This window comes from Pseudophryne corroboree, chromosome 1 (assembly GCF_028390025.1).
Source record: "Pseudophryne corroboree isolate aPseCor3 chromosome 1, aPseCor3.hap2, whole genome shotgun sequence".
NCBI lineage: Eukaryota > Metazoa > Chordata > Amphibia > Anura > Myobatrachidae > Pseudophryne > Pseudophryne corroboree.
In genome coordinates, this window is record NC_086444.1 from 466,211,151 (window position 1) to 466,223,644 (window position 12,494).

The 12,494-nt window shown below is 44.2% G+C and overlaps 1 protein-coding gene across 1 annotated transcript in view; it reads left to right on the forward strand.

Moving 5' to 3' along the window:
• Window positions 1–12,494, forward strand: part of LOC134982190 (hippocampus abundant transcript 1 protein-like) — a 127,142-nt gene that overhangs the window by 55,642 nt on the left and 59,006 nt on the right. Inside the window, exons 3-4 of the mRNA XM_063948709.1 lie at window positions 3,079–3,174; window positions 4,426–4,488. Coding sequence (XP_063804779.1) covers window positions 3,079–3,174; window positions 4,426–4,488 — 159 coding nt within the window. The remainder of the gene's footprint in view (window positions 1–3,078; window positions 3,175–4,425; window positions 4,489–12,494) is intronic.

The following is a 12,494-nucleotide window of genomic DNA, read 5'->3' on the forward strand; positions in this document are numbered from 1 at the left end:
TCCAGTGGCACCTTGGGATCTCAATGTTGTGTTGAGTTTTCTAAAGTCACATTGGTTTGAACCACTCACCACTGTGGACTTCAAATATCTCACATGGAAGGTGACGATGCTGTTAGCCCTGGCTTCAGCCAGGCGTGTGTCAGAATTGGCGGCTTTATCATATAAAAGTCCTTACTTAATTTTTCATTCTGACAGGGCAGAATTGAGGACTCGTCCTCAATTTCTACCTAAGGTGGTTTCTGCATTTCACATGAACCAACCTATTGTGGTACCTGCGGCTACTAGGGACTTGGAGGACTCCAAGTTGCTTGACGTTGTCAGGGCCCTGAAAATATGTTTACAGGACGGCTGGAGTCAGAAAATCTGACTCGCTGTTTATCCTGTATGCACCCAACAAGCTGGGTGCTCCTGCTTCTAAGCAGACGATTGCTCGTTGGATTTGTAGTACAATTCAGCTTGCACATTCTGTGGCAGGCCTGCCACAGCCAAAATCGGTAAAAGCCCATTCCACAAGGAAAGTGGGCTCCTCTTGGGCGGCTGCCCGAGGGGTCTCGGCTTTACAACTTTGCCGAGCAGCTACTTGGTCAGGGGCAAACACGTTTGCAAAATTCTACAAATTTGATACCCTGGCTGAGGAGGACCTGGAGTTCTCTCATTCGGTGCTGCAGAGTCATCCGCACTCTCCCGCCCGTTTGGGAGCTTTGGTATAATCCCCATGGTCCTTACGGAGTCCCAGCATCCACTAGGACGTCAGAGAAAATTAAGATTTTACTTACCGATAAATCTATTTCTCGTAGTCCGTAGTGGATGCTGGGCGCCCATCCCAAGTGCGGATTGTCTGCAATACTTGTATATAGTTATTGTTACAAAAATTCGGGTTATTATTGTTGTGAGCCATCTTTTCAGAGGCTCCTTTTCGTTTTATCATACTGTTAACTGGGTTCAGATCACAAGTTGTACGGTGTGATTGGTGTGGCTGGTATGAGTCTTACCCGGGATTCAATATCCTTCCTTATTATGTACGCTCGTCCGGGCACAGTATCCTAACTGAGGCTTGGAGGAGGGTCATAGGGGGAGGAGCCAGTGCACACCACCTGATCCTAAAGCTTTTATTCTTGTGCCCTGTCTCCTGCGGAGCCGCTATTCCCCATGGTCCTTACGGAGTCCCAGCATCCACTACGGACTACGAGAAATAGATTTATCGGTAAGTAAAATCTTATTTTTTTTTTTTTATTCAACGTTTTGCATAATTCAACAGATATATCTTATGGGTTTTTTAATTGCACTACACAGAAGCTGTTATAAATATATATTCAGATTAACTGTGGTGTCCCATTTATGTAGGGTACTTCATCTGTTCACCATATGGCTTGTGCTCGGACGTATTGCCTTACAAAGTGATTACTCAATAGAACATACTATATTCCATCCATGAATTATCCAGCATTTAGGAGCACATTGGTAAAATATTTCCATAGGTGGTAGCACAGCTGTCAATAAGCTCTTATTTAACCATGGCATATGTTAAATTGCTATTCTAAAATAGGCACTTCAAATCTAATGAGTCGGAGCAATGCTGAGAGGCTGCAAGCTGTGCTTGAGGCTTCCCGTTGGTCATTCTCCATGCATAGCTCTGGCAGTAGCTGATTCTGTACTGCGATGACGCTTGTGGAAAGAAGCTTTGTTAAACTTTTTGCTTAATTTTTTTTAATGCTTTTTAAATTCATCTCAATGGTAAAAAAATAAAAAAAGACGTAAATTGGATTATAAATAACGTCCTCCAATCTCCAGGTCAACAAATGGTAATTTTCATCAAAATGGCAATTAAAGCATGTGCAGACGTTTCATGGCACCCTCTCAGCATGCAGCTGGTTTTGCAAAATCTGTGTTTTTGCTGAGGTTGAAATTCAATAAAGTTGACATTAATAAAGTTGAGGTTTTACTTGGCAAGTGGCCAAAAGTGCTGCTTTCTTCTTACTGAGCTATATGCCGGCCTACCAGTAATCCTGGTGCACCTGAAACAACCAGTCTGGCTGTGCTTCTTTTTTTATTCAGGATACCTTTAAAAATGGATGTAGTATGAAGTGTCACCATTCAGAATGTGGATATGGACGTTAGGTCAACATTCAGAAATGTCGACATGTTCCTAATGTTGACATTTAACATGTTGACACGAATGTTGTCATACACTTTTTTTCATATCCTAGCCTAACTCTAAAAAGAAAACAAATAAAGTGTCCACATACATCATTGTTGCAGTTGCGCCAAACAGCCCTTCTCATTCTGCCAGGTCCTGTGACACTCTCTTAGTGTCAGCCATCTTTTTTTTTTTTTTTTATGCGTCTAAGTTACAATGTTTTGTTACTAGTATGCACCAGGAGACTGTGTTGATTAAGTTGATATGCAACACTTGTACATCTGTGTGTGTGATTGAGACTGAATTTGCATATGAAGTGCTATGATGCAGTTGCTGCAGTTTTTGTCCAATACGAGTTACGTTGTGCTCCGTATACAGACTCCGTAACACACAGATGTGTGTTCCATATCAAATGAATCCGAAGAGTCTCCTGGGGCATCGTATTGCAACTAAGATGCATTTTAAACAAAAGAAAAGATGCCCAATTGCACTTGACCTGGCAGTTTAATCATGCCATGCATGTTGCCTTGCATTCCGTATTGAGGCTAAACGTATGAGGTCACATCTGTATGTCCATGGTGACATTCTGACTAGATAGCATTAAAAATATTATTGTACGTTTCTATTTTATTACTTTGACAGACCAGGTGAAATACTTCATACAGGAATTAGAATTAGGGGGATATTTGGAGAGAGAGAACGTGGACAGAGATGAAGTACCAACCAATCAGCTTATAGCTAACATTTTTCAAGCCCAGCCTGTAAAATGACAGTTAGGAGCTTATTGATTTTTACTTTATTTCTTGCCAAGCTTTGATAAATATCCTCCTCCTTAATCTTTATTGAATACCAGCTATTTTCCTTTTCAGTACCTCTCTGCAATATTTAATATGCTTAAATTCATTGTTCTTAAATGTCGTCTATTTCTTTTTCCTCATCAGCAACAAGGCATGGGAAAACCAAGTGTGTATCATGCTGTTGTTGTCATCTTCCTAGAATTTTTCGCCTGGGGCCTGTTAACGACGCCAATGCTAGTGGTGAGTATGACTGTTAAAGATATGGATGCACTTTTGTTGGGTTTAAGTAGTCTCTATAACAGGCATTCCCAACCACGGTCTTCAAGGCACACCAACAGTGCAGGTTTTAGTGATATCCAGGCTTCAGCACAGGTGACTTAATTAGTAGCTCAGTTATTTTGATTTAACCACCTGTACTGCAGCCTGGATATCACTAAAACCTGCACTGTTGGTGTGCCTTGAGGACCGTGCTTGGGAATGCTTGCTCTATAAGTTTCTGGTGTTTTGATGCAGCAAAGATGTCAATTATGTATATTCCGCATTATTTCCAGATTGCATGTCTTACAATGGGGGGAATTCATTTGTTTTTATGGGCGTCTATCGGAGCTATTCAATTGTTGCTCTGATGATCAGATCAGATACCAATTGGTTGCAGCAGACACATTTCAGTTTGCACCCCCCTGAGGTGGCGAGCTGAAGTGTGCAAAAAGTTGGCTGTTTGGGTGCCCAAACAGCACTTTTTCCATCGCACCCATTAGTTTTACTTGGGTTTTTCCTCTTTACGTCTAATATGCGCAAAAAAAAAATTAAAGGGCACCCGAAACAACTGAATTGTAACAATTCTTTCCAATGTGTCCATCTCTACTTTGCAAGTCCTAAGAGTAATAATAGTTCTGTAGGCTAAACACAGGTTCTTGCTTTCATCTTAATTAGTATTTTTCTCCCAAAATAGGTAGATAAACCAGCATTTAACTGAAAAATATAGCAATTTAAATGCCATTATCCAGCAGTAGTAGCTCATTGTATGATACATTCCACAATTGTAGGTAATTAATTTTTGTCTTTAGTATTTACTTGGTTACCCTTGCTCCCCAATTTATTGTCCAGTACTGTATTGTCCCCACCATTATATGCCACACATGAGTAACTGCTTTGTTCACATTTGTTTCCTGTAAATTCATGTTTTCACAATAATAAAAAGCATTTTATACAATTATACAGGTACATTTTATTTAATTAAGAGGCACCAACCTTCAGCACTGTGGAGCGTTTGTGTCCCCTTACATCATTGAGGTTTTCTTTTCCAGACCTGAATAGGTGCCAATTGTTATATATTCTATAATATATGTAATGTTTTGGACACTGTTAAGATCATGTAAGCCTCTTTGGACACTTTCGTTTAACATACATTTGTCACATGTAATTTCTTTGCATACCTATAGAAGGAAGTTTCTTTTCTTTTTTGTAACCCACCTGTCCCATTTTCTGTAGGTGTTACATGAAACGTTTCCACAGCATACATTTCTAATGAATGGTCTCATTCAAGGTGTAAAGGTAAGGGAATCTGAACTTCTGTGCTTCTAAGTTTCAGTACTGTATCACATTAAAGTGTTCATCGGTCATGTTGTAAAAACAAACAGAAATACTAAAACTTAACTCTTCCAGTCATATTGTTAAACTCTATTAGCATTTACTGTAAATGTTTCCAATGCTCCCTGCTTCCCCACCCTAGCTTTTGTCAGAGCTTTGCCGGTTTTACAGTACATACCTGGCAAATCCACTCCATGTGCCGCCACTGTAAAGGGCCCCATACACTAGAACGATAATGCCCGATTTCATCCGATTTTTGGGCATTCGGGCCGATATATCGGGTGAAATCGGGCATTTTGGAGGTGTTTCCGATCCGATGCACATTTTCGTGAACATCGGATCGGATCCTCCAGATTGACCGCGCTGCACTAGCGATCATGTCTGACCCCGCAGGCATGGCTGGGATCGCCTAAGATATATGGTATGCAAAAGAACCGCATACGATGTATCTTGGGCAATCCTGCTGCCCGGTAGGCTGCCGGGGTGATCGCCTGTGACATGACGGTCGGACATGTCGTATAAGTGTATAGGGCCCTTAAGGTAAAGTGAACGGAATGTCACATAGTCTTGGTAGCCGCTTATTAGTACCTTCCCCTCATAGAACACCTGCCTCTGCCTGAGAAGAATGGAAGCACATACAGTATTAGTAACTGGGAGGGTTAGGGTTAGGCTGCGGTGGAAGGGTAGGGTTCTAGGCAGCGGGGTTTGGGGGGTGTTAGGCTTGAGCTGTGAGGAGGGAGGGTTAGTGTTAGGCTGCGTGGAGGGGAGGGTGAGGGCTAGTGTAAGAGGTAGGGATAGTTTAGTTGCTCAAAACTGTCGGGATGCAGCTGTCTGTATTCCGACTTCCGGCATCCCGACTGCCGGAATCCTGTACCCAGCCCGGAGTTACAAGTGTTAATTGAAACTGTCTTCTTATGTTGTATAAAATGCTCATTTATTCAATGTCCTTTTGTTTCACATATCACATTTTCCAATCTCAGGTTTCTCTTATTTCAGCATTGCTCTGATAAAGCTGAGTAATTTTCACCTCCTACTCTTAATTTATTAATTGGCAAGGACTTTAATTATGGCTCATAGTAGCTATATATAGTTGGCTTGGAAACTTGTAGCTAGTGACAGAACTAGAGCCCTTAATGTTTTCTGTCCTGCAGTTGCTATTTGATCGCCTTCATCGGAGGATCTGTTGAACCACGTTTGCTCCACACCCCTTATTTATTACGCTAGACCCACAAATGCTGTTACTTTATGTTCCATGTGTATATTTATTCTTTCATCAGGAAAATATAGCACTGGTTAGTTTAGTAGTTTTATTTCCTTGGTCTTCTGTAAAATTATTTTTTTGCTTACTACCTCCTGAAATGACACTTGTTTAACCCTTTAGCTAATTCGTTTTCCAAAAATGTTGGCAATTTTTTTTTTTTTCTTTTAAATCAAATGATCTAAATATTTTTTTAAAACTGGTTCGTATAATGTTACGAACAAATATGCAGATTTGGTAATAGTTATTATTTACATGACTTGACCTAGAAAAAAAAGACACACTTTTGGGGACATTTCACAGTTAAAAAAATAAGAATTTACTTACCGATAATTCTATTTCTCGGAGTCCGTAGTGGATGCTGGGGTTCCTGAAAGGACCATGGGGAATAGCGGCTCCGCAGGAGACAGGGCACAAAAAAAGTAAAGCTTTTACCAGATCAGGTGGTGTGCACTGGCTCCTCCCCCTATGACCCTCCTCCAGACTCCAGTTAGGTACTGTGCCCGGACGAGCGTACACAATAAGGGAGGCAATTTGAATCCCGGGTAAGACTCATACCAGCCACACCAATCACACCGTACAACTTGTGATCTAAACCCAGTTAACAGTATGATAACAGAAAGAGCCTCTTAAAGATGGCTCCTTAACAATATAACCCGAATTTGTTAACAATAACTATGTACAGTATTGCAGATAATCCGCACTTGGGATGGGCGCCCAGCATCCACTACGGACTCCGAGAAATAGAATTATCGGTAAGTAAATTCTTATTTTCTCTATCGTCCTAAGTGGATGCTGGGGTTCCTGAAAGGACCATGGGGATTATACCAAAGCTCCCAAACGGGCGGGAGAGTGCGGATGACTCTGCAGCACCGAATGAGAGAATTCCCAGTCCTCTTTTGCCAGGGTATCAAATTTGTAGAATTTTACAAACGTGTTTTCCCCCGACCACGTAGCTGCTCGGCAGAATTGTAATGCCGAGACCCCTCGGGCAGCCGCCCAAGATGAGCCCACCTTCCTTGTGGAATGGGCCTTAACAGATTTAGGCTGTGGCAGGCCTGCCACAGAATGAGCAAGTTGAATTGTGTTACAAATCCAACGAGCAATCGTCTGCTTAGAAGCAGGGGCACCCAACTTGTTGGGTGCATATAGTATCAACAGCGGGTCAGATTTTCTGACTTCAGCCGTCCTTGAAATGTATATTTTTTAAGGCTCTGACAACGTCCAACAACTTGGAGTCCTCCAAGTCGCCAGTGGCCGCAGGCACCACAATAGGTTGGTTCAGGTGAAACGCTGATACCACCTTAGGGAGAAAATGCGGACGAGTCCTCAGTTCTGCCCTATCCGAATGGAAGATTAGATAAGGGCTTTTATAAGATAAAGCCGCCAATTCAGATACTTTCCTGGCGGAAGCCAGGGCCAGTAACATAGTCACTTTCCATGTGAGATATTTAAAATCCACCTTATTCAATGGTTCAAACCAATGGGATTTGAGGAAATCTAAAACTACATTTAGATCCCACGGTGCCACCGGAGGCACCACAGGAGGCTGTATATGCAGTACTCCTTTAACAAAAGTCTGTACCTCAGGAACTGAGGCCAATTCTTTTTGGAAGAATATTGACAGGGCCGAAATTTGAACCTTAATAGATCTCAATTTGAGACCCATAGACAATCCTGATTGTAGGAAATGTAGGAAACGACCCAGTTGAAATTCCTCCGTCGGAACACTCCGATCCTCGCACCACGCGACATATTTTCGCCAAATGCGGTGATAATGTTTCGCGGTGACTTCCTTCCTTGCCTTAATCAAGGTAGGAATGACTTCTTCTGGAATGCCTTTCCCTTTTAGGATCTGGCGTTCAACCGCCATGCCGTCAAACGCAGCCGCGGTAAGTCTTGAAAAAGACAGGGACCCTGTTGTAGCAGGTCCCTTCTCAGAAGTAGAGGGCACGGGTCGTCCGTGACCAACTCTTGAAGTTCCGGGTACCAAGTCCTTCTTGGCCAATCCGGAGCCACTAGTATTGTTCTTACTCCTCTTCACCGTATAATCTTCAATACCGTTGGTATGAGAGGCAGAGGAGGAAACACATATACTGATTTGTACACCCAAGGTGTTACCAGTGCGTCCACAGCTATTGCCTGTGGATCTCTTGACCTGGCGCAATACTTGTCCAGTTTCTTGTTGAGGCGAGACGCCATCATGTCTACCATTGGTCTTTCCCAACAGTCTATTAGCATGTGGAAGACTTCTGGATGAAGACCCCCCTCTCCCGGGTGAATATCGTGTCTGCTGAGGAAGTCTGCTTCCCAGTTGTCCACGCCCGGGAAGAACACTGCTGACAGTGCTATTACGTGATTCTCCGCCCAGCGAAGAATCTTGGCAGCTTCTGCCATTGCACTCCTGCTTCTTGTGCCGCCCTGTCTGTTTACATGGGCGACCGCCGTGATGTTGTCCGACTGAATCAACACCGGTTTTCCTTGCAGGAGTGGTTCCGCCTGGCTTAGAGCATTTTAGATTGCTCTTAGTACCAGAATGTTTATGTGAAGAGACTTTTCCAGGTTCGTCCATACCCCCTGGAAGTTTCTTCCTTGTGTGACTGCTCCCCAACCTCTCAGGCTGGCGTCCGTGGTCACCAGGATCAAATCCTGTATGCCGAATCTGCGGCCCTCCAATAGATGAGCCTTTTGCAACCACCACAGAAGATATACCCTTGTCCTTGGCGACAGGGTTATTCGCAGGTGCATCTGAGGATGCGACCCTGACCATTTGTCCAACAGATCCCTTTGGAAAATTCTTGCATGGAATCTGCCGAATGGAATTGCTTCGTAAAAAGCCACCATTTTTCCCAGGACTCTTGTGCATTGATATACAGACACCTTTCCTGGTTTTAGGAGGTTCCTGACAGGTCGGATAACTCCTTGGCTTTTTCCTCGGGAAGAAAAACCTTTTTCTGAACCGTGTCCAGAATCATCCCTAGGAACAGCAGACGTATCGTCGGAAAACAGCTGCGATTCTTGGAATATTTAGAATCCAGTCGTGCCGTCGAAGAACTACTTTAGATAGTGCTCTTCCGACCTCCAACTGTTCTCTGGAACTTGCCCTTTTTAGGTCGTGCAAGTAAGGGATAATTTAGATGCCTTTTTTCTTTGAAGAAACATCTTTTCGGCCATTACCTTGGTAAAAAGGCCCGGGGTGCCGTGGATAATTCAAACGGCATCGTCTGAAACTGATATTGACAGTTCTGTACCACGAACCAGAGGTACCCTTGATGAGAAGGACAAAATTTGGACATGGAGGTAATCCTTGATGTCCAGGGACACCATATAGTCCCCTTTTTTCCGGTTCGCTATCACTACTCTGAGTGACTTTATCTCGATTTGAACCTTTTATGTAAGTGTTCAAAACATTTTAGATGTAGACTATGTGTCACCAAGCCGTCTGGCTTCAGTACCACAATATAGTGTGGAAAAATAATACCCTTTTCCTTGTCGTAGGAGGGGTACTTTGATTATCACCTGCTGGATATACAGCTTGTGAATTGTTTCCAATGCTGCCTCCCTGTCGGAGGGAGCCGTTGGTAAAGCAGACTTCAGGAACCTGCGAGGAGAAGATGTCTCGACTCTCCAATCTTTACCCCTGGGATAATACTCGTACGATCTAGGGGTCAACTTGCGAGTGATCCCACTGCGCCCTGAGACTCTTGAGACTACCCCCCCACCTTGAGTCCGCTTGCACGGCCCCAGCGTCATGCTGAGGACTTGGCAGACGCGGTGGAGGGCTTCTTTTCCTGGGAAAGGGCTGCCTGCTGCAGTCTACTTCCCTTACCTCTATGTCTGGGCAGATATGACTGGCCTTTTGCCTGCATGCCCTCATGGGAAAGGAAAGATTGAGGCTGAAAAGACGGTGTCTTTTTTAGCTGAGATGTAACTTGGGGTAAAAAAGGTTGGATTTCCCAGCTGTTGCTGTGGTCCCCAGGTCCGATGGACCGACCCCCAAATAACTCCTTCCCTTTATACAGCAATACTTCCATCTGCCGTATGGGATCTGTATCACCTGACCACTGTCGTGTCCCTGACATCTTCTGGGAGATATGGACAACGCACTTATCTTGATGCCAGAGAGCAAATATCCCTCTGTGCATCTCACATACATATATATAGAATGCATCCTATTAAATGCTCTACATGAATAAAATATTTTCAGTCAGGGAATCCGACCAAGCCAACCCAGCACTGCATCTCCAGGCTGATGGCGATCGCTGGTCGCAGTATAACCACCGTATGTGTGTATATACTTTTTAGGATATTTTTCCAGCTTCCTATCAGCTGGCTCCTTGATGGCGGCCGTATCTGGAGACGGTAACGCCACTTGATAAGCGTGTGAGCGCCTTATCACCCTAAGGGGTGTTTCCCAACGTACCCTAATTTCTGGCGGGAAAGGGTATAACGCCAATATTTGCTATCGGGGTAACCCTACGCATCATCACACACTTCATTTTATTTTATCTGATTCAGGAAAAACTACAGGTAGTTTTTTCACTCCCACATAATACCCTTTCTTGTGGTACTTGTAGTATCAGAAACACGTAACACCTCCTTCATTGCCCTTAACGTGTGGCCCTAATGAGAAATACGTTTGTTTATTCACCGTCGACACTGTATTCAGTGTCCGTGTCTGTGTCTGTGTCGACCGACTGAGGTAAATGGGCGTTTTTAAAACCCCTGACGGTGTTTCTGAGACGCCTGGACCGGTCCTAATAGATTGTCGGCCGTCTCATGTCGTCAACCGACCTTGCAGCGTGTTGACATTCTCACGTAATTCTCTAAATAAGCCATCCATTCCGGTGTCGACTCCCTAGAGAGTGACATCACCATTACAGGCAATTTCTCCGCCTCCTCACCAACATCGTCCTCATACATGTCGACACACACGTACCGACACACAGCACACACACCGGGAATGCTCTGACAGAGGACAGGACCCACTAGCCCTTTGGGGAGACAGAGGGAGAGTCTGCCAGCACACACCAAAAACGCTATAATTATATAGGGACAACCTTATATAAGTGTTTCTCCCTTATAGCATCTTTTATATATATACAATATCGCCAAAATCAGTGCCCCCCCTCTCTGTTTTAACCCTGTTTCTGTAGTGCAGTGCAGGGGAGAGCCTGGGAGCCTTCTCTCCAGCTTTTCTGTGAGAGAAAATGGCGCTGTGTGCTGAGGAGATAGGCCCCGCCCCTTTTTCGGCGGGCTCGTCTCCCGCTATTTTTGAAGTTAGGCAGGGGTTAAATATCTCCATATAGCCTCTGTGGGCTATATGTGAGGTATTTTTTGCCTCTAATAAGGTTTTTATTTGCCTCTCAGAGCGCCCCCCCCAGCGCTCTGCACCCTCAGTGACTGTTGTGTGAAGTGTGCTGAGAGGAAAATGGCGCACAGCTGCAGTGCTGTGCGCTACCTTTAGAAGACTGCAGGAGTCTTCAGCCGCCGATTCTGGACCTCTTCTGTCTTCAGCATCTGCAAGGGGGCCGGCGGCGCGGCTCCGGTGACCATCCAGGCTGTACCTGTGATCGTCCCTCTGGAGCTTGATGTCCAGTAGCCAAGAAGCCAATCCATCCTGCACGCAGGTGAGTTGACTCCTTCTCCCCTCAGTCCCTCGCTGCAGTGATCCTGTTGCCAGCAGGAATCACTGTAACATAAAAAACCTAGCTAAACTTTCTCTAAGCAGCTCTTTAGGAGAGCCACCTAGATTGCACCCTTCTCGGCCGGGCACAAAAATCTAACTAGAGTCTGGAGGAGGGTCATAGGGGGAGGAGCCAGTGCACACCACCTGATCTGGTAAAAGCTTTACTTTTTTTGTGCCCTGTCTCCTGCGGAGCCGCTATTCCCCATGGTCCTTTCAGGAACCCCAGCATCCACTTAGGACGATAGAGAAAGACCTATATATAAGAGACCTGGGGGAGACGTGGCTATATGAGCCCAGGTTGCAGGAAGATTCTCTTCTAACAGCCTTGAGAGGGTGATCCTGTCAGGATTGCCAACCACTGAGGCCATGTTGAGTCGCAGCTGCAGTAAGCCATCAGAGGTTGGGCTGCAGGATGAGAATCTTCCTGCAGCCATAGCTTGAGAGATGAGACTGCGGTACAGCCACAGGTCGGGAGGCGCTTGCTTAGCATTGTGAGCCCGGTGGTGGGCATTTCTCTCACGGTCACATCAGATGCCACGATGTTGGGGAAAGTACAGCTTGGCGTGGTTGCATCTCATGCGACCACTCCAGGCATGTGGTTTTGAAGATTTTTTTTATTTATTTTTTAGCCATATCCTCCCTATTGGAATCTAGAATTTATTTTGAATGGGATTGGTATGAACAGTCACCAAAGTAATGCCAGCAGGACAATGTTTAAAGTAATGCCAACATGGTTAAAATACTTTAAATCACAGTACTACTGCATTAACATTTTAATTGTCGACTGTTCAACAGTCGACATGTTAACTGCATCTCATTTTAAACTTCTGGAAATAAGCAGTATGGTAAATAAGTTGTGTTCTATTTGTACTTCTCCAGACACTTTGCATGCAGTCCTTTTATTAATATGTACAAGTTGTAATTCATTTAGAACCTATTCATTACCAATAGTAATCAGAATCTTTTTATTTCTGTAAGATTTAGTGCATTCCTAATAAAATTTTACTGGCCAAAATTGATTTC